Source organism: Harpia harpyja, unplaced genomic scaffold (genome assembly GCF_026419915.1).
Source record: "Harpia harpyja isolate bHarHar1 unplaced genomic scaffold, bHarHar1 primary haplotype scaffold_39, whole genome shotgun sequence".
NCBI classification, from domain to species: domain Eukaryota; kingdom Metazoa; phylum Chordata; class Aves; order Accipitriformes; family Accipitridae; genus Harpia; species Harpia harpyja.
Window position 1 is genome coordinate 240,027 of NW_026293320.1, and position 19,789 is coordinate 259,815.

At 57.3% G+C, this 19,789-nt stretch overlaps 1 protein-coding gene and 1 pseudogene across 1 annotated transcript; both read right to left on the minus strand.

Moving 5' to 3' along the window:
• Nucleotides 1-393: 393 nt before the first annotated feature.
• Nucleotides 394-14,370, minus strand: LOC128138325 (antigen WC1.1-like). The gene is made up of 15 exons (XM_052779624.1): nucleotides 14,263-14,370; nucleotides 9,992-10,042; nucleotides 9,498-9,604; nucleotides 9,156-9,454; nucleotides 8,697-9,005; nucleotides 8,033-8,344; nucleotides 6,761-7,087; nucleotides 6,361-6,675; nucleotides 5,699-6,013; nucleotides 5,153-5,215; nucleotides 4,743-5,068; nucleotides 3,849-4,023; nucleotides 3,011-3,106; nucleotides 2,194-2,275; nucleotides 394-535 (listed from the first exon to the last, which is right to left on the minus strand). The coding sequence occupies exons 1-15, from the start codon at nucleotides 14,368-14,370 to the stop codon at nucleotides 394-396; spliced, it is 3,027 nt and encodes a 1,008-aa protein (XP_052635584.1).
• A 3,267-nt stretch (nucleotides 14,371-17,637) lies between these two features.
• Nucleotides 17,638-18,605, minus strand: LOC128138326 (olfactory receptor 14A16-like; annotated as a pseudogene).
• Nucleotides 18,606-19,789: the final 1,184 nt, after the last annotated feature.

Consider the following 19,789-nt stretch of genomic DNA (forward strand, 5'->3'; position numbering starts at 1 on the left):
AACAGTCCCCAGCCTCCCCCTGGGCAGGACTCTCCATTCAGTGCTCCTCTGGGTTGCTCTCCAGCTGTCCCTCCTTCCCTGCTCCACACGGATTGGGATCTTTCCTCTGCGGGGTCTCTGCAAAGACCCCCTCTCTCTCCTGCTTGTCATTCTCGATGGTGCACAGACTGCTCCCATCCTCATACACCTCCTCCACCTGCTCCTCAGTTCCCAGACCTGAGGCCACCATCCCCCCAGTCCCAGGGAGAGGCACTCCCTGGAGCTGAGGCCTCAATGGCAGCATCCTCCCTCCAGAGGTCTGTCACAGAGAGACCTCTGATGTGCCCAGGACGGCTGAGAAAGCTGTGCTGAGGATCAGCCACTGTAGTGCCTGGGCACCAATGTTATTTAGTCTCAAGCAGAGTTTCTTGGCCCCGCTGCAATGATTGACGAAACACCTATGTGCTCCTCTCTGGGCATCAGCAGGGAGATACAGAGCACAGCGGGATCCCTCTGGGGCCCCACATGAACATCGCTCTGCATCAGTTCATGCCTGCTGCAAGGGCACAAGTTGGGACTCAAAAGCCACCAATGGCTCCCCTGCGGTCCAGCATGGAAGGTCACCAACTCTCACACCGTGTCTTCACAACAGCCCCAGCTCAACCACTCCATGTTATTTTTATTCTCCAAATTTACCCTCTTCTGCATGTCCTGGCATCCCATACACTTCTGTGTTCTCCATCCCCCCAGCACCAGACCCAGGGCCCACAGCACAAGTGTCTCAGTAGTCCCCAGTTCCCTTACTCAAACCTCCTCACCCACCAGACTGCACTGCCCAGCCCAGCTGCAGCCCCTCACAGCCATCAGTCCCTGCCCAGAAGAAGAAAGAGCTGCTCATGAGCAGCTGGGGTCTGCAAGGGCGCAAGGCAGCAGGAGCAGCCCATGGAGACTGGGGTCCTGGCAGAGCCATCAAAGGGGCAATCCCAGCCCGTGTACCCCAGCAAGTGGCTCAGCACCCCTTGCCAGGGCAGCGGGGAGCAGAGCTGCCTCCTAACCACTGTTGGATGTGATCCATGGGCCATGATACACCCTGGGGCTGGCCAGGGTGTTCATGGCATGATGAAAAACTTAGGGCTCACTTCTGTGGGGCTACAGCCCAGGGCTCGCCCCGACAGGGCAGCTCTGCCACGGCCTCGGCCGTGTTCGACCAGCGTGGCCCAGGCAGGGCCTAGGGGAAAGAACGACCAGGGAATGCCGGGATAAGGAGATGGGTGCTCTTGCTGGGGTGCATCAAAGGAACTTGCAAAGGACCATTTTGATGGAACCTGTGGCTGGCGGATTGGAACTGTAAGCAGGAATATTCCCCAGGGACCATGGGCTTTTGCAGCCCCACAGCCTGACCCCAAGACTGCTGTCCCTGAGATGTGTCCCTTCCCCACCGCCATGTCTTTGTGCTCTTCCCCCCCAGTCAGCCTCAGGGAGACACCCCGACACCTGGGCAGGCAAGCACCAGCTCTGGCTCAAAGCCCCAAAGGCTTTTAATAAGAACAGCGTAAAAACAGGGTCCTTAAAAATAGAGGAAATGCCCAGCTGCTTCTGCTGCCCGTGGGAAAAGGGAGACGGTTCCCTGGTGCTCACGGCTCTCCCAGCTGCACAGACCTCTCCTTCCTCCTGGCTGCACCCAGCCCCACGGCAGGGACGGGCTCTGCTTGCCCTGGCATCAGGGACTGTTGTGCACTGAGCTCCGGTGTCACAGCCGTTGTGTCCTCAGGGGGATGTCCCTGAGACCCCTCTTCAGCATCATCATAGCCTGTGCTCTCTGGGGACAGGGACCAGGCATCTGCCTCAGCTCCAGGGGCCCCAGCACTTCTCTGGGAGTGCAGGTTTGCCCCTGCAAGCAGCAAGGCAGGCCATTGCCCATTTGCCCCATGGGGTGCCCCTCCTGGCCTCTACATCACCTTCCTCCCTTCTCCTCACCAGTCCTGAGATGTTCCGCTCCCTCTCCCACCCGCAAACCCCCAAGAAAAACTCCCGGGACACGTTCCTTCACCCCAGGAGGTTGGCTCTCTCTCAGGACAGCACCAATTCATCCGGCACTGGGGATGGCACCCCAGGAACTGGCAGCGCTATCTTTCCCCCTCACCTCCAGCTGCATCCCTGCGCCCTGCTCCCTCCTCTGGTGCCCTGGGCATCTCCCAGTCTTCCTGCCCAGACACAGGATCCTCCGCAGGGTCAGAAACCTCCCTGGCATCATCATAGCCGTCCACTGGGTCACCTCCAGGCAGCACAGGGATGCCTGCAAGGAGAGGGGAGCTGGTGACAATGAGAAGATACACATGCAGAGCAGAGGATGGGAGGATATGCAGGGACACGAGGCTCAGACGGGGGTGTTGGCAGCACCACAGGAGACCCTCGTGTCCTCCCCAACTTCAACAGTGACACTGAGTGACACCGCTGTTCTTCACATGCCTGCAGGGAGGAGGCATCCACTCCTTCCCACACCCTATTACCTGGTGCTGACCCCAGACCATCCTCCTCCTCGCTGTCCCCAGGGTAGGGCTGCAGATTGGTCCAGAACCCCTCTGAATAGGAGCCTGGAGAGAGGTGCAGCAGGTGCCATGGGAGTGCACTCTGCTGACCCAGACTGTGGTCAGTGCTTCTGGGGACAGGGGACCCACAGAGCCAGGGCTGAGTGAGGAGGAGGGCTCAGGACTCACCCTGCCGCCCTGGGACAAACCCCATCTCAAAGGGACTCCCAGAGCTACCCCAGGACAGCACCTTCCCTCAGCCCTCAGGTGTCACCCAGGGTGCGGGGGCAGGCAGAGAGGGGCTGTCCCCCACTTGGATGGGAGGAACTGGTGGGGAGGAAGCTCCTCTCTTGGGCCCAGGACCTGGCTGCTCTCCCCACAGACCCCACAGCCCCAGTGCTGCAGGGACCATTGGCCATGGGACTGCAGGGGGTAAGCCCTGAGTGGGGGGGCGAGGGGAGAGAGCCTGGCAGATGTGCCCCCTGGGAGGGACCCACACCCACCTGAGCGACTGAACCTCGCCTGCTTCTCCCACGCTGGGCTGTAACCGATCTCCTCATACACGGCCTCAGGGAAGGGCTCCCAAGCTCTCCTGGAACCTGCGGACAGTGGCAGGGCTGGCCCAGGGACAGGCAGAGAGGGGACAGGATCCCGCTCTGCCCCCCCAGCTTTGGTCCCCTGGGCCAGCAAAAGGCTATTGCCGCAGCACAGCCCCGCTGCACCGTCTGGTTGCCGCTACCACCTCCTCAGTGAGGGCAACGTCCTCATGGAGATGGTCTGGAGCAGTGACACCCTCACACTGTCCCCTCAGAGACAGCCCTTGTGCCCCTCTGGCCCATGGGTCAGGTCCCTGGTGCTGAGCTTGGAGCAGCTCCCACCTTTCCTCTCCCCCTCTCTGCCCATGGATCCGTAGCAACGGCCCCTGCCCTGCCTGGAGAAGGTCAGGGTTGGACAGAGGAACAGCCTGGGGGCTTGAAACCATGGGCCTTGCCCCTGCTGTCCCACACTCCTCCGGGCATCTCCCCTGCCCCAGAACCCCCGCCAGAGCTGCCCCCAGTGCTTCCAGCATGACGCCCTCATCTGTCTCCTCCCTACTCCCATCTGCCCCAGCCCAGCTCTGCCAGTTCTGTCCTTGCCCCATCCCTAACTCCCCCCGTGTCTGGACTCTACCCCTTGCTGCTGGTGGCCCACGGTCAGGCAGTCAATGAGGCGGTGCATGGGAATGAAGGCAGAGCACTCCCTTGTCCTCCCGGCTCTACCTGCGCCACTCACTGGCACCTCACAACATCCCTGGCCTTGCCGGGAGGCATCTTCCCCCGGTGCCGCAGGGGAAGGACCCACCTCTACGCCCAGCCCTGGCGCTTCGCAGTTGCCCAGCCAGGAGGGCCAGGAGCAGGCAGAGAAGGGCCCCCAGGACGATGCAGATGATGACGGGCAATGAGACTCTCCCGCTGCTGGTTGGATGGCCCCGCGTGGGATCTGCACGGGCAGGAACACAGAACGGGCAGCTCCAGGCCTGGAGGAGGTGTGGGGCCAGGACACGCTGGTCCTGACCCCCACTGAAAAGGTGGTGAGGGACCCCAGGGTGTGAGTGATGGGGAAGCTCCCACCCCACTGGGTAAATGACAGCCCTCCCCAAACCCCACACCACTGCCCCGGTACTTCTTTTGGGGGAGTTTCACACCCCAGCGAGGAGCCCCTTCCCTCTGGCTGTGGGTCACAGCCTGGCCCCATGAAGACCCAGTGCTGGTGGGGAGGACAGGTTACCTGCTCGGGGGGTTGGTGCTGCTGTCCTGGGTGCAGCTGCAGAGGAGAAGGAGAGCTGGGCTGAGAGGGTGGGTGTGAGGGTACCAGGAAGCATCCTCTCTGAAACACTCTGTGTGTGTGTGTGTATGTGTGTGTGTGTGTGCGTGCACATCTATGACTGACACATCGCACCCAAATCGCCCCTCCTGTGGGGCTGGTCAGGGTGGCTGGGACAGAGCCCAGGGCCCTGCTCTGGGTATTGGGCAGGATGATGCAGGCAGCCCGGGAGATGCCCCTGGGGGCTGCAGGGCCCTGCGGGCAGAAGCTGGACAACATCCAGCCCCACAGAGGCTGCTGCCCACTTGACACCAGGCTCCCATGCTCTGCAGGGATGGCCTGGCTCTCGGGAGCTCTGGGGCTGTGATGGGACCCAGTGGGGAAAACATCTTCCCCAGCTCCTTGCCAATACCCCAGCAAGGGGTCCCAGACCTGCCGCTCACCTGAGCAGTTCACGGCAGCGTCCTCCTTGTGCCGGCAGGCACCGCTGTCCCCAGGCCGGGCCCAGCAGTCCTGCAGAGACGGCTCTGTCCCACGGCACTCCACCTGCTCCAGCCAGATGGGGCCCGTCCCCATCCCAAACGCAGCCTCATGCAGGGCAGACACCGCGGGGCCACAGCCCAGCTGCCGGCATGCCACCTCGGCATCCCGCATGTCCCAGGAGTCGTCGCACACCGTCCCCCAAGAGCCACGGTGCCACACTTCCACTCTGCCCGAGCACCCGTCCTCACCTCCCACGACACGAATCTTCTCCCTGTCTGGAGAAGGCAAAGATCTCCCACAGCACTGGGACAGCAGGCAGAGCCCGGCCGGGTGAGAGGGGAATGCGGAGGAGCAGCTACCTGTGCAGCTTGTGGAGTCTGGGCACGCAGTCCCCAGGGATGGGGGCGTTTCTGGCCGTCTCCCTGCAGAAGGCAATGCTGCCGTGAAGGGGCTGCTGAAGGGGGGGGTCATGCAGCAGAGAGCAGGGCTGAGCTCTGCTCGTGCCACCTCACTCATGGCAGCAGCTGAACCCCGGTCATTTGGGGGACATGCATGGCAATGTGGGGGACCCGGACTGCTCAGCCCCAAAAGGGACCCTGCTTCACAGAGCAGCAGGAGGATGTCCATGGAGGGGACAGTCCTCGGAGCCGTGGCTGGTCTCTTCTGAGACCTTGCCTGGAGACACCTCTGCCTCCCCTGGGCGCTACTGTGAGCCCAGCTGGCAACTGCTGGTGAAGGTGTGGGGCTCTGAGACCTGAAATCCCAATTTTGCTACCAGCAGCAGCAGAGTCTGGCACATAAAGAAAAAGTTCCTACGGGCTGTCTCTACATTTGACCCTGCCTAGGAAGGAGCAGGAGTTGAGGAGTAGCTCTGGTAGCTTGGTGCCCAGGTAGCTCAGAATTACCATTGCAGGTGATGTGGGTCTCATCTTGCAGGTCATCGCATGACTGAGGATCCCAGGGAGCCGAAGGACACTGCCAGAAGGAGCTGTTTCTCTCCCCACACTGCACGTGATCTAGCCAGGTGGGGCCAGACGTCCTGCCGTAGGGCCGTTGTGTTTCTAGGGACCCTTCATCCCCGCAGCCCAGCTCCTTGCATGCCAGCAACACCGTTTTGGGAGTCATGGAGTTGGAGCAAACGCTGCCCCACGTCCCATTATAGAAAACCTGCAGGCGCCCAGAGCAGTTGCTGCTGTTCTCCAGCCTCAGGGCCACGAACTCTGGGAGGAAGGGCCCCAAAGGGGAACAGGCTGGTCTGGGGCTGTGGGAGCAGGGATGCCCCTAACAGCCCCAGACCCTCAGCCAGGCAAAGGCATGGCCAGCAAGTCCCCCTTGCACCCATTAGCAGAGAGAAGTCCCCGACAGACAGAAAACCCTGCCCTCTCTGCTTACCCTTGGGGACAGCCGAGCTCCCCAGTGGGACTGAGGGGATGCATGCGTGGGTGTCTGCGGGATGGGCTTGGGCAGGGGCTCAGAGGCAGCCAAGGACAGCCCCGGCCATTCCCAGCTCTCCCCTCGTCTCGGTCTCCCCGGGCAATGGGCTCCCACCACAGCTCCCGGCACAGACCTGAGCAGACGACTCCTGCGTCCTCTTTGTGCCCGCAGTCGTGCTGCCCCCACGACCCTGCTGGGCAGTCCCAGAGAGAATCTTCGGCCCCGGAGCAGTTCACGCCATCCAGCCAGATCTGACCAGAGCCTTCCCCGAACTGAGCGGAGCCAACCGCCTGCACTGCCCCGCCACAGCCCAGCTGGTGGCAAATGACGGTGGCATCCAACAGGTCCCAGCCGTCATCGCAGATGGTTCCCCAGCTGCCCTGGTAGTAGACCTCCACTCTCCCAGCACAGCGCCCGGGCCCATTCACCAGCCGGACCTGCCAGCTCCCTGCAGTGGGAAGAAACCCCAGCTGCTGTCAGGGGCCGGTGCCCACCCAGCCCAGAGCCTGGGGGGCCTCTGCAGTGTCACTCACCCCAGCAAACGACTCCCACGTCCTCTGCAGTCCCTGCCGCCGCTGAACTCTCGGGCAGGGAGGTGTTGCAGAGGGTCAGGTTGGCCTCGTGCCCTGCGCACCGGGCCCCTCGTAGCCCCACGGGACCCGACCCTCTCTGGGGCTTTGGGGGGTTGTAGGCTTTCTCTGCCTCTCCGCACCCTAGCTGCCGGCACACCACGCTGACCTCCTGCATGTCCCACTGGTCATCCAGGACTCTGCCCCACGTCCCACGCTGGAGGATCTCCACTCGCCCGTCACACCGGCTCCCTCCACCCACCAGCCGCAGGGACATGGAGTCAGCTGGGCCTGGGGAGAGCAGCCATGCCCCAACCCTCAGCAGCACCAGAGAACCCAGAAACCTGCAGTGCCTCTCAAAGCTCTGGGACCCTCACGGTGTCCTGAAGCTCACCCGCCCGGCCCCAGCCCTCTGCAGTGAGCTTCAGGAGCAGGTTTCCACAGCATTTGTTTCCCAGTCCCTGAGCCTTTTGAGCAAGACACTGTCTTTGCTTTTGCTGGAGTAGAGCCACTTCAACACGTCCCTGCCTAGGCAGGTGGGGCAGCTCCCACAGGAGGGAGAAGCAACCAGTGGAGTTACCCAGGGACAGGCAGCGCCAGGAAAAGCCTTGCCAAACCTCAGCGCTGACACCGACACCGTTGAGACACAGGGCATGGCATCTCTGCCCCTCTGCATGCCTGGGGATCATGGACAGGGAGCCTGTGTCCCTGGCAGGGAGCAGAGCGAGGGGGGCCTTTCCGATCAAACAGGACAAGTCTGGGACTTGCGCCGACTAGAAGCAAGGGCCCAACCCTGCTCTGCAGCTCATATCCCAGGTCTGCTGCTGCTGCTGCTGCCAGGGGTACCCGAGCAGCCCCTGCGGGTGTGGGATTGGGCTCTGAGAAGGACTCTGTGGGGCTAGGACAGGGCTGTCTGCAGCCAGAGGGATGGAGCAGAGCCCCACAGCCCTGTCCTGCAGCACAAGAGCAGAGGAGCCCAGGCCTGGCAGTGGCCCCGGGGCATGAGCTGCTGCCCCAGGAGCCAGAGACACCTCTCCCAATTCAGCACTCAGCTCTCCCACATCAGAGCAGCAAGTCTGAGCAGACAAAGCTCTCCAGACCACTGCTGGTGAAGCCAGGGTTTCTCCAGGGAGAAATTCACACTCATGCTGCCATGGGGTCCCCTGCTTTGGGTGGCCACGTCACACCCAAGGGGCAAATGGAGTTAACGCAGCATTTTCCCTGAGCAGCGCTCACCTGAGCAAATGACAGCAGCATCGCTCTCGTGGGAGCACAAGGCCCCCAGAGCAGTCACTGGGCACTGCCCCAGGTGGCCTTCAGTCCCGTCACAGTGAAATGAGTCTCTCCAGAAGGGGTGGGTGGCTCTCCCAAAATGACCTGGCCTGGGAATGGACTTGGCAAACCCGCAGTCAAGGTGACGACAGAGAACGTGGGCGTCCAAGAGATCCCAGTGGGAGGCACAGAGGGTGCCCCAGGTCCCCAGCACCTGGACCTCCACCCTCCCCTCACACTCCGTGCTGCCGTTCACCAGCCTGAACCCTGTGAACTCTGGGAACAGAGAAGGGTGAGAAAGGACAGACTTGTGCTTTTGCTCCCTCGGGAGGTAGAGGAGAGGCCAAATGGACGCCTTTCCTTTTTCCTCCTTCTGCACAATTTTAGGGCTGCAGACAAACATTCAAGGTCAGGTCTAATGGGGCTCTGAGCAACCTGATCTAGGTGAAGATGTCCCTGCTCATTCCAGGGGCGGCTGGACTAGATGACCTTTAAAGGTCCCTTCAAACCCAAACCACTCCATAATTTTATGATCACCCCTTCTGTCCTCCCCTCCAGCACAGCCCTTGCCCTGCTCTCCCGTCCTCAGCACACCCCTGGCGTTGAACCCCCCACCCTGAGTCCTTACGTGTGCAGGTGACACCGACATCCTTTGCGTGGGAGCAGGGCTCGCCCCTTGGGGATCCCCTGGGGCAGGAAGCAAGAAGGGATTCATTCCCCACACACTGCAGCTCTCTGTCCCAGATGGGACCATCCCCTTCTCCAAAGTGAGCTGCCCCAGCGACAGACAGGGCTGTGCCGCACTGCAGCTCCCTGCAGACCACGGTGGCAGCTTTGGGACCAAAGTCTGAGTCACAGATGGTTTTCCACTGGTCCCCATCACGGATCTCCACTCGTCCTGAGCAGGGGCTGTTGTCTCCAACCAGCTGGACAAATCCTGTAGCAACAGAAGACCCCCGTGAGTTCCCAGAGCCCTCTGGCAGTTAGTTACCTGACCACAGGCCACCTAATCTCTAAGGTGGCTGCAGGCAAAGAGCCCCACAACCATCCCAGCAGTTCCCACTGGGTGCCGATGGCACAAACACACCAGAGCCCTCCTGCTGCTCCTCAGGCATTAGCACGGCTCTCGGGGGCTGCCTCCCCTCCCAAACCCCCAGCCGCAGGAACCGCTCGTACAAACTGGTGCCATCCTGCAGACCCTGGGCTGCCTGGCACTGGCCCCAGGCACTGCAGCACCCAGAGCACTTGAGCCCAAGGAGGCGGGCCGAGGCACTCTTGGCTGCTGCAGCCTGCTCTGCCCCACCAAGCTCTGAGCCAGGCTCAGGAACCCCTTGGAGCCACTGGAAATGCACCCCGTTCCCAGCTGGTTCTCGGGCCATTGGGGCACTGCTATTAGAGGGGACAGGGTACAGATGCGGTGCAGGTGTACCTGCTGTCGCTGTCTTCTCCAGCCCCTGGCTCCAGCGCCTGAATGAGGAGGGGGTCCTCAGCCAGGGCCAGAATACGCTGCCAGGTGTGCACATCCCCGGCCAACAGCTGGGTAGAGGGCAGGAGAGCGGGCAAAGGAGCAGCCCTGGGCTGACACAAGCTCCCAGTGCAAGGACGGGCACCAAGGAGAACCAGAAAGTGCTGGCAAATCCCCAGGGCAGCCAGGGGCTGGGGTAGGCAGGAGAGGCTGGGCAGCAGGTCAGCACTGCCTGCACAGGGTTGTTTCCCTGTGGGCTGCCTCTCATGGGGTGAGCCTGGAAGAGGAATGAAGTGGCCACGGGCCACCCTGTTCTTCTGCCCAAGCGAGTGCTCCTCCCCTCTAAGCAGCCCCTCTGCTTTGGGGGACTCATGTCTGCCAGGGGACACAACCCAAAAGTCCCTGGCCATGTTGGGCCCTTCCTCAGGACTGTGGGCGGCCATGTGAGCTGCTCTCACTGCCTCTGCCATGGTGAGACCTGGTCCTCGGTGCTGCCAGACAGGTCCTGGCTGAATGGGAGGAGAAAGATGGGAACCAAAGGAGACTGCGGAGCAGGGCGCGGCATTCATCTCCCAGCCGGAGGCTCCGATGGAGGGTGGGCTGAGCCATGTCCCAGGCCAGGCAGTGGCGAGTTCTCCCGGGGCTTTCCTCAGGGAAACCAGCAATGACAGTCACAGCTCGGCAGTGTGCCTGGCCACACCGGGACCTGCTCCAGTACCCTTCCGTTGTTCCCTGAGGGTGCAGCCAGGTCCCTTCCCCCATCCTGGCCACAAAGGTAGGGAATGGGCTGGCCCCTTACCTGAACACGTCACTCCAGCATCCCAACCGTGATCACAGTACTCTCGAATCCATTCTGTGTTTGTGCAGTCAGACAGGGCAGACTCGGTGCCATCACACTCTACAGCAGACATCCAAATGGGGCCAGATCCTGGCCCAAAGCGTGCTTCCCCATGAGCTTCAAGAGCAGATCCACAGCCCAGCTGCTTACAAACCACTGCAGTGTCATTCATGTCCCACTCGTAAAAACTACACACGGTCCCCCACTGGCCCTGTTGTTTCACCTCCACTCTTCCAGCACAGCGCCAGCTGCCACCCTCCAGCCTCACCTCCGCAGCTCCTTCAAACACCAACATGGGATGAGTCAGAAGAGCACCGAGCCCCGGACTGCAGGTCTGGGAGCCCCCCTTCCCACGCGGAGTCACAGGCACCGGCATGGGAGCCCTCCCGCTTCCATGCTGTCCCCGGGCCGCAGTGGGAGCTCCTCCTCTCCCCACGGGCTGTGCAGGCTGGGAGTGCCCAATGCCAGCCCTGCTGGGCCATTCACCATCTCACAGCCCTTGGCACCTCCTTCCACTCCAACAGCCCCATGCCCACCTCCACACTGTGCCCCCGGGCCCTGCCCAGGGCACCATCTCCTCCCCAGCCCAGCACACCCTGCACAGCCCTGTGCCCCCAGGCCCACAGCTTCCCCTGCCCACCACCTGCCCTGGCACCACCCAAACCCACACCACACCCCGAGCTTTCCATGTCCTCAGGGAGCACCGAGACAACCCCAAGGATAACCCCAACGCATGTCCCCTCCTCGCCCTTGATATCAGCCCAGCCCCCGTGCTTGGCCAGGGCCCCTAGGAAGGAAACTTCTCTGCCACCTGTGGGTGCAGACAGCCCCGTCCCCTTCTCTCTGTGGGGCACAAACTGCCTTCCTGGGGTCGGGGCTCCCCTGGAGCCTGGGGGCAGCGAGCAGCACACAAACCCTCCAGGGCACCCTAGAGATTGGCTGTGCCCTGGGGATCGCTGAGTGCTGCCATCACCAGCTGGGACACCGCCAGCCTCAAGGGTACAGCACTGGGGAACAAGGGGTCCCAAAAGGGTAACCCAGGATGGGGTGTCTATAAATGCAGCCAGGCAGGGGCTGCCATAAACACAGACAGGCCCAGGGAAAGGCAGAAGGTCCATGGGCTTGAACACCTTCTGACCCTTGTCTCAGGGGAGCCTGGAAAGGAACCGCGTCCCCAGAGGGATCCCCATGATCCCACTGGCCCCAGGAAGTAGGATGAGGGAACCGGCACTTACCCCTGCACATCTGCACCCAGAGGAGAAGCCACAGCACCTGAGGGAACACCAGTCCCTCTCTCCCCATCCTGAGAGTCCTGCCCTGCTGGCACAGCCCTGCTCCACCCCACTCCCTGTCACGGCTCCCGGGGACTCACGGGGACAACAGCGATGGGAGGGTTATATATCTCTGCAGATGCCGACCCAGCTACAGGAGGAGCCAATCGAAGCAGCAGCACCTTTTTAGACATTATCGGGAGCCATCTCCCCTCCGACACAGCCCAGCCCTCCAATGAACTTCTCCAGCGCCATTCATGACCATATATGAGAGATGGCTCCGTTACAGGTGTCACGTCACTGTGGTGGGGGGGCATCACAAGACAGGGCCAGTTGTGTGGGGGGGGAAGGTTTTTCACCCCCTGAACCGTGCTGTGTGGACCGGGAGCACTGAGCATCTTGTATTCCTGGCACATCCAAGAGCCTCAGGTGCGAGTCTCCAGCCACCCCTGTGCCATGGGAATCACAGGGCTGAGACTGCAGTGGGGGCTGTGTCAGGAAGGGAAGGAAACAACCCCTGCCCCTGCTTCAGACTCCGCTCTGCTGGGAGCAGCAGCTGGGAAAGGATCTTGGCCAGAGGAACAGCTCCATTCTACGAGTGCCAGCTCGTTCATCCCTCCCCAGAGAACCCCATGGTGGGTCCCCCGCAGAAGCTGGAGACAGAGCTGGGACATGTCCCTGCCCAGCAGCAGACATGCAGCCCAGAGGCTCAGACATATCCCTGACTCTTGGCATGTTACCGAGGGGCCGTTATTCCCCGCGGGTGGCTCGGGACCTGCAGCCTGCAGGTGCACAAACCACAGCCCACGTGACCTCGCAGCGCTCCGGAGGAAGTCTGTGGTTTCCTCCTGGCGCCGTGCCCAGGCACATCCCTGCGGTGCCCCCGAGCCACCCTTACCCCGACTGCTCCAGCCAGGGCTGCAGGGGCTGCTCCTTCGGCCTCGCAGACACGGGGCCGGGCGGATCCCATCCCTCGTGATGCCCCTGTGATGTATACGGCCGCTCTGCACCGAGCCCCACGTCCACAGGGTGCCATTGAGGATGTGACCTCACACCCTCCCACAGCCATCGCTGTGTGCTCACGAGTTGCACTGTCACACGTGTGTGTGTGTGCACCACTGTGTATGAGCTTCCACTGACAATGATTCTTCCAAAAAGCCACATTTGGGTGAGGCCTAAATATTACTTCGATGACATCAGAAGCACCCACACAAGCCATATGCCTACTCTTTGCCTAAAAGCTACTCCGGCACCAGTGAAATCCCAAGCTCATACACAAGCCATGTGCCTGCTCCTGGTCTATCCGCCACTCAGTCACAGGTGATGTCATAGCATCTACAACTGCCACGTACCTCTTCCTGGCTTATCAGGTATTCAGGCACTGCTGACATCACAAAGACATTCACCAGCCATGTGCCAGCTCCTGGCCTATCATCTACTCAGGCACCAGTAGCCTCACAAGCATCTACACAATCTATAAGCCTTCTCCTGGCCTACTAGCTACTCAGGCATGAGTGACCTTATAAGAACCTGTACAAACCATGGGCCTTCTCCTGGCCTATGAAGTATTCAGGCACTATGATCTCCCAACACCCTACACAAGCTTTTGGCCTTCACCTGGCCTATCAGCTACTCGGGAGTCAGTGACCTCACAGCCACCTGCACAAACCACATAGAATCATAATATAAGTTAGGTTGGAAAAGACCTTCAAGATCATCGAGTCCAACCATCATCCATGCCCACTAAACCATGTTATGGAGTACCCCGTCTACGCGCTTTTTGAGTACCTCCAGGGATGGCAACTCAACCACTTCCCTGGGCAGACTATTCCAATGTCTGAAAACCCTCTCAGGAAAGAAATTTTTCCTAATATCTAACCTAAATCTCCCTTGCCACAAGTTGAGGCCATTTCCTCTCACCCACGTTCCTGCTCCGGCCCTGTCAGCTACTCTAGTCGAGAGTGACCTCCCAAGCACAAATCCCCCTATTTGCCATCTACTGGTTGTTGAGGTATTTGGTCTCCAGGGACCTCACAAGCACCTATACAAGCCATGAGCCTACTCTTGGCCTATCAGTTACTCAGGCAGCAGTGACCTCACAAGCTCATACTAACCTGTTTGCTATGTGCTCATGTGGTGCAGTGACCCCAGCCGGCAGCTAAACCCCCACCCAGTTACTCACTCACTCCCCCACAGCAGGATGGGGGAGAAAACTGGGAGGGCAAAAGCGAGAGCAAAACTCATGGCTGATGAGAAACATAGTTTAGGAATTGGAGGGGAAAAAAGGAAAGGAAACAAGGGATGGAGAAGCAATCATTCACAGCAGCAGACTGAGGCCCAGCCAGTCTCTCAGCAATGGCTACTTTGGAGAAAGTCTCCTCCCAGTTTTATTTCTCAACAAGACACCATATGGCATGGAATAGCTCTTTGGTCAGTTGGGGTCAGCTGTCCTGACTTTGTCCCCTCCTAGCCTCTTGCCCAGCCCCAGCCTCCTCGCTGGGGGGTCAGAATGAGAAACAGAGAAGGCCGTGGCATTATGCCAGCACTGATCAGCAACAGCTACAACATCAGTGCGTTATCAATGCTGGTTTAGCCATCAGCACAACACATGGCACCATACAATGATCTCCATCCCAGCCAGACCCAGGACAATCTCCACCCCTTCTTCCACACCATTTGCATCCTGCTCAGTTCCTGCAGTATTCAATGCACTTCTGTCAACCACCATCACCCCCTTCCCCATCCTTTGACATGATATACACAGAGTGTACTGGGTTTGGCTGGTGTGGCTCAGGTGGACCTGGACATGTCCCAGCCCACTCCTGATTTCTCCCCTCCCTCAGTCATCTGGAGTTTTTTGAAACATCCAGTCAGGTCATCAACCTAAGGACAAGGCAAAACATGTAGCACCAGACCGTACCCTGCAAGAGTCTTACAGGTAGCTCTGAGATCCCCTACAACCATGGGGAAAGGGAGCTCACCACCACCACCACTCATCTTCTGAGTGCGATACCTCAAAATGAAATTTGCAGTTCACAGGCCCATTGGCTGTTCTTTCTCATTCATGTGGTTCTTCCTGGGGATTCCCTTCAGGTCTTTTCCTCTTTGTCCCCATGCACATGTTCTTCTGAGGTTGGCATTTGGTCCTGGTTTTCTATTCTCACAGCTCACAAGGCCTGTGTCTTGCTGCACCGTGCAAAGCCCAGACTCTGCCCCAGTAACCCTGCATGGCCACCCTGCAGGGCTGGGCTGGGATGTGGGAGCCTGCCTTCTGTGCCCTTCTTTGCACGTGACAGGATTTGTTATGGGGGCCCCTTGGAGGCGTCCTAGAAAGGGGCCATAGTCTTTGGGCATGTTCCAGCTTGTCCATGCCCCACCACCTTCCAGGCACCCTTCCACCCTCTTGAAGTGTCCCCACACACACACCAGACCAGTCAGGGCTCATTCTGCAGCCTGGTGAAGTGGGCGACCCCAGCCCGGCCTTTTCCTTTTGTTTCTATTCACACTTATAATTCTTCACTTCATTAGATCTTATTAAAGAAGGTTATATCCATTTCATACCTATGCTTTTGTGGCTATATTAATTTGATTTCTATAGCTTTATAAATGTTCTATATATATATATATATAAATGGTAAGGTGAACCTTGCCATCAAACTTACTGAACCTTGTTAAACCAGTGTTAAAACTTTGTTAAATTCCATTGAACTTACTGAACTCTGTCAAATTATTATTTTACCTCAATACAACATACTGCTGCTGCTCTCTTTTGAATGAGGTGCATTCCGCTCTTCTGCGACTCTGTGGGAGGCTAAGGTCCTTCTTGTCCACTCTCTCCTAATAGGACACCTATGAGGAAGAACCTTTTTTTTCTTTGGTCATTGCTGAAAGAAATGGTGAAGGAAGTTCAGAGAGGTGAAACATGGAGGGGTGTGCTTCTGAGTGTATTAAGAGTCCCTAGATGTGCTCTGTGCCTTCTGAAAGGGGAGAAATGCCGCCTTCTAGAGGGCAATGTCGCTGATGCTTGCGGAACCCCTTCTGACTACACAGGTGAGATGCTCCACAGGCATGCTTCTGCCATGCTGTGTATTTGAAGGCACAGGCCAGAAAGCCAAGGATAGGTATCGTAGCAGACAGAGGAACTGGCAATGAGCCTTTCCAAGATGAGTTGGACGAATCTCACTGTGATAGTGGGAGTTGTTCCTGGAGTCACTGTTGCGGTAAAGGGTAAAGGAATTTGGCAGATAATAAACCCCCTTGCGTTCCAGCTTAGCCTCAGATGTCAGAGGCACTGGGGGTGGCTAGGTTTAGTTTCTGAGTAATGTCCGATTCAGCACTATAAGTCCAGTCGCGTAACTATCACGATGACCGATGTACTTATAGCACACTGCACTCTCAGCTTAGCCACGTTCAACGCACAAGAATTACCAGACTTAGGGAGTTTGGTTGCATTAAGGAATTATCATGACTAGATTAATGAGCAGCGCAGTTTATTAAAGTGACAGTACAGGTTGTTGCGGATTGCCGGTGATAAATACGCTGTCTGCAAAGCACGTGCAAATGTTGAATACAGTGCACAAAATCAAAAAATAAAGCAACTCTCTATATAGAGATTTTTAAGTTTCCTGGGGAAGCACTTGGTACAGCCGAGTGTTCAAATCTCACCCACTAGGCTTCCCTATGGAAACCTGTGGGCTATGGACTTCCTATGGGACCAGTCGACTGGTCGCAGAAGTCAGCAATGTCCTCCTGACTTGTCTATGATGGTATCTTCCCTAACGGTCTTCCTCTTTGGGGGTCTTTTTGTACAATTTTTCTTGTAGGTGGAGCTTGAGTGACTCTAGTCATACACATCTTTACTTTGATTGGTATAAAGTTCTCTTGCTTTGCTTTTAAAGGTATATGCTAGAAAAAATTCAGAGCACATGCTCCGTGGGGGGGGTGCTTGCACCTTGGAGGTGGGTAAGTTTTGGGATGGAGGTGTGTTTTGGTAGTATAATGATATTATATAAGCAAAGTTCACCCAGAGGACATGGTTTAGCATGTCACTACTCCAGAACTGGGCACTTATGATATAAATCAGAAGTAAGGCCATAGCGTTGACAGAACCCCCATTGTTTCACCTCCTTGCTTCAGTGGATTCAATGCAGGGACCTTCCATTCTTGTTCCAGTAGTTCCAGTTCCCTATCCCTGCGGTGATATCACAGAGCCTGGCCGTGGTGTCTCCACTCTGCTCCACCCTCCGTGTTGTTTCTCTTAGAGTCAGCATACCAAGCTCCCCTGGTGTTGCTAACATCTAAGCTTGCAGGTTATGTTGCTGAGGGAATTATTATGGAACAGATCTCTTGCATATCCACCGCATTCCACCCTGGAGGTTTACCTTCCCTTAAGGGGGGGACACATATCAGTAAGTCACCTCCAGCAATCACTCCATAGTCACAGACAGAAATGTCAGGGCTCTGTGAGGTGTCCACAGCTGAGCTGTCCTCATGCACTCTTCATACACACAGGGTGTTCAGAGACACGGGTCCTACACTTGCACACGCACAGGCGGTGCATTGCAGCAGTCATAGTGTCTCTCTGGCCTCCTCTTGACACTCCCAGAGGCTGGCAGGTGCCTCAGCCCTGCGGTGTATTGCCCTGCTCTGCACTCATCGGAGATGCCCCAAGGCATGAGGAATGGACACGGGGACCTCAGGTCAAGGAAGCACATCCCAGCGCTGCATTCTGTTGGTTTCCCAGGGGACGTTACTCTCAAAGCGAAGTGACTTCAGGACACTGACATTCATGGCATCCCCAGGAATAGCTGATGGCATTTGTGCTCACTCAGGTTCGTCTCCACACACGCCTGTGATTTGCACGCTTACAACTCATCTGTACAATGCAAGCATGGACAACATTATCAGAATTGAAAAAAACAAAATAAAAAAAATAAATCAACACTAACATCAACAACTACAAAACATATAAATGATAGGTTGGGCCTGTAATGAATTACGTTATGAGTGATATGTAGAAGCAGATGGGCAGTATATTGCTACTAAAAAAACTTCTGGTCATCAGTTTCTGAACTGCATCCTTGAGCTTCTGGTTCCTCATGCTGTAGATGAGAGGGTTCACTGCTGGAGGCACCACCGAATACAGAACTGCCAGCATAGGTCCTGGCGTGGGGAGGAGATGGAGAGGGGCTTCAGGTAGGTAAACATGCCCGTACTGATAAACAGGAAGACCACGGCCAGGTGAAGGAGGCACATGGAAAAGGCTTTGTGCCGCCCCTGCTCAGAGGGCATCCTCAGCATGGCCCTGAAGATGTGCACGTAAGACAGCACAATGATAACAAAACACCCAAATGCCACACAGACACTAACCACAATAAGCCCAGCCTCCCTGAGGTAGGCATCAGAACAGGAGAGCTTGAGGATCTGGGGAACTTCACAGAAGAACTGGTCCACAGCATTGCCATTGCAGAATCGTAGTGAAAATGTGTTGGCCGTGTGCAGCACAGCGTTGAGAAACCCACAGCCCCAGGCAGCTGCTGCCATGTGGACACAAGCTCTGCTGCCCAGGAGGGTCCCGTAGTGCAGGGGTTTGCAGATGGCAACGTAGTGGTCATAGGCCATGACAGTCAGAAGATAAAACTCTGCTGACATCAGAATAAAAAAGAAAAAAACCTGAGAAGCACATCCTTGGTAGGAGATGGCCCTGGTGTCCCAGAGCGAGTTGGCCATGGATTTGGGGACAGTGGTGGAGATGGAGCCCAGGTCGAGGAGGGCGAGGTTGAGGAGGAAGAAGTACATGGGGGTGTGGAGGCGGTGGTCACAGGTTACGGCAGTGATGATGAGGCCGTTGGCCAGGAGGGCAGCCAGGTAGATGCCCAGGAAGAGCCAGAAGTGCAAGAGCTGCATCTCCCGTGTATCTGCAAATGCCAAGAAGAACTCGCTCATGGAGCTGCCATTGGACATTTGCTGGTTCTTGAAATGGGGGCGCTGTCCTAAGAAGGAAAAGACAGGGGAAAATTACAACAGACTTCTCTGAGCAAAGCCACGCCCTTCTTCCTAGAAATCCACCCCCACATGAATTCCAGCGCATTTCCTTTCTTTGCTTTGTGCTGGCTGAGTGTGCTTTGAGGAGCAGGACCTCTGCCTGTACACTGCCAAGGAGTCAGCTCTGCCCTGCTGGATTATGACAGCAACCAACGTCAGATGTAAACCAACTTTAATGGAAAAGTTCAATATTTGCACTTGGGACTTGCAAGAATGTGAGCTGCAGAAGAGAGGCTTAGCATGTCTTTATGATAATTTTTTCTCTGTTTTTGTTTTGTTTTTTTTTTAATTTCCAGCATCACAGCTGGTGAGTACTGTTTTTAGGGGTAGAAATCCTCATTTTTGTGACTGAAAGTGTGGAGTCTTAAGACAAAACAGGCAAAAGGGCTCAGTGCTCTGTGGCTCAGCACGGTCAAGAGAGCTGCGGTGTCCATTTGTCTTGTTCCCAGCTGCCCTGCGCTTTCACTTTGCTACCTCGAGGATGACTGTGAGACAAGGCGAGTCAAAAGAATCTCAATAGACATAATAAAGGGGGATGAGAGATGATGTTTAGCGCTTACATTGTTGAAATTAGCTGAGCCAGAGACAGTCTTTGATAAGAAGAGCTGGCCCCAAGAACTAGCCAATGAGGTAGAGACAGTTCCTGATAAGAAGCAGGAGCAGGCCCCAAGAGCCAGCTAAGACCGGTCTTGCGGCTTGGGTGAATACCAAGAAACCACTGAGCCTGTGCAAGAAAAGAGGTTACTAGGGGTGACGGAGTCATCTATCTTCATCTCTGCGACCACCAGATGACCACCATAAAGAGGCAGTGCGCAAGCGCAGTTGAGAGGAGACTATGGAAATGACCTCTCGGAGCGAATTTTAATATGAAGCGGGGATAGGTCATGCATATGTATAGGTGTATTGTGAATATGTAACACTTGACTGTATAAACTTGAGACGAACTGCCGAGTCGGGCGTGCACGACTTTGGTGGGACTACCCCCCGTGCTGCCCAGTGCTGAATGAACATACCTACTTTACAGTCTCACTGATTGTGGAGTCTGTTTCTGCACGTCAAGGTAGGGAGGCCAGGTCTACCCAGCCCACATCGGTACAGAGACC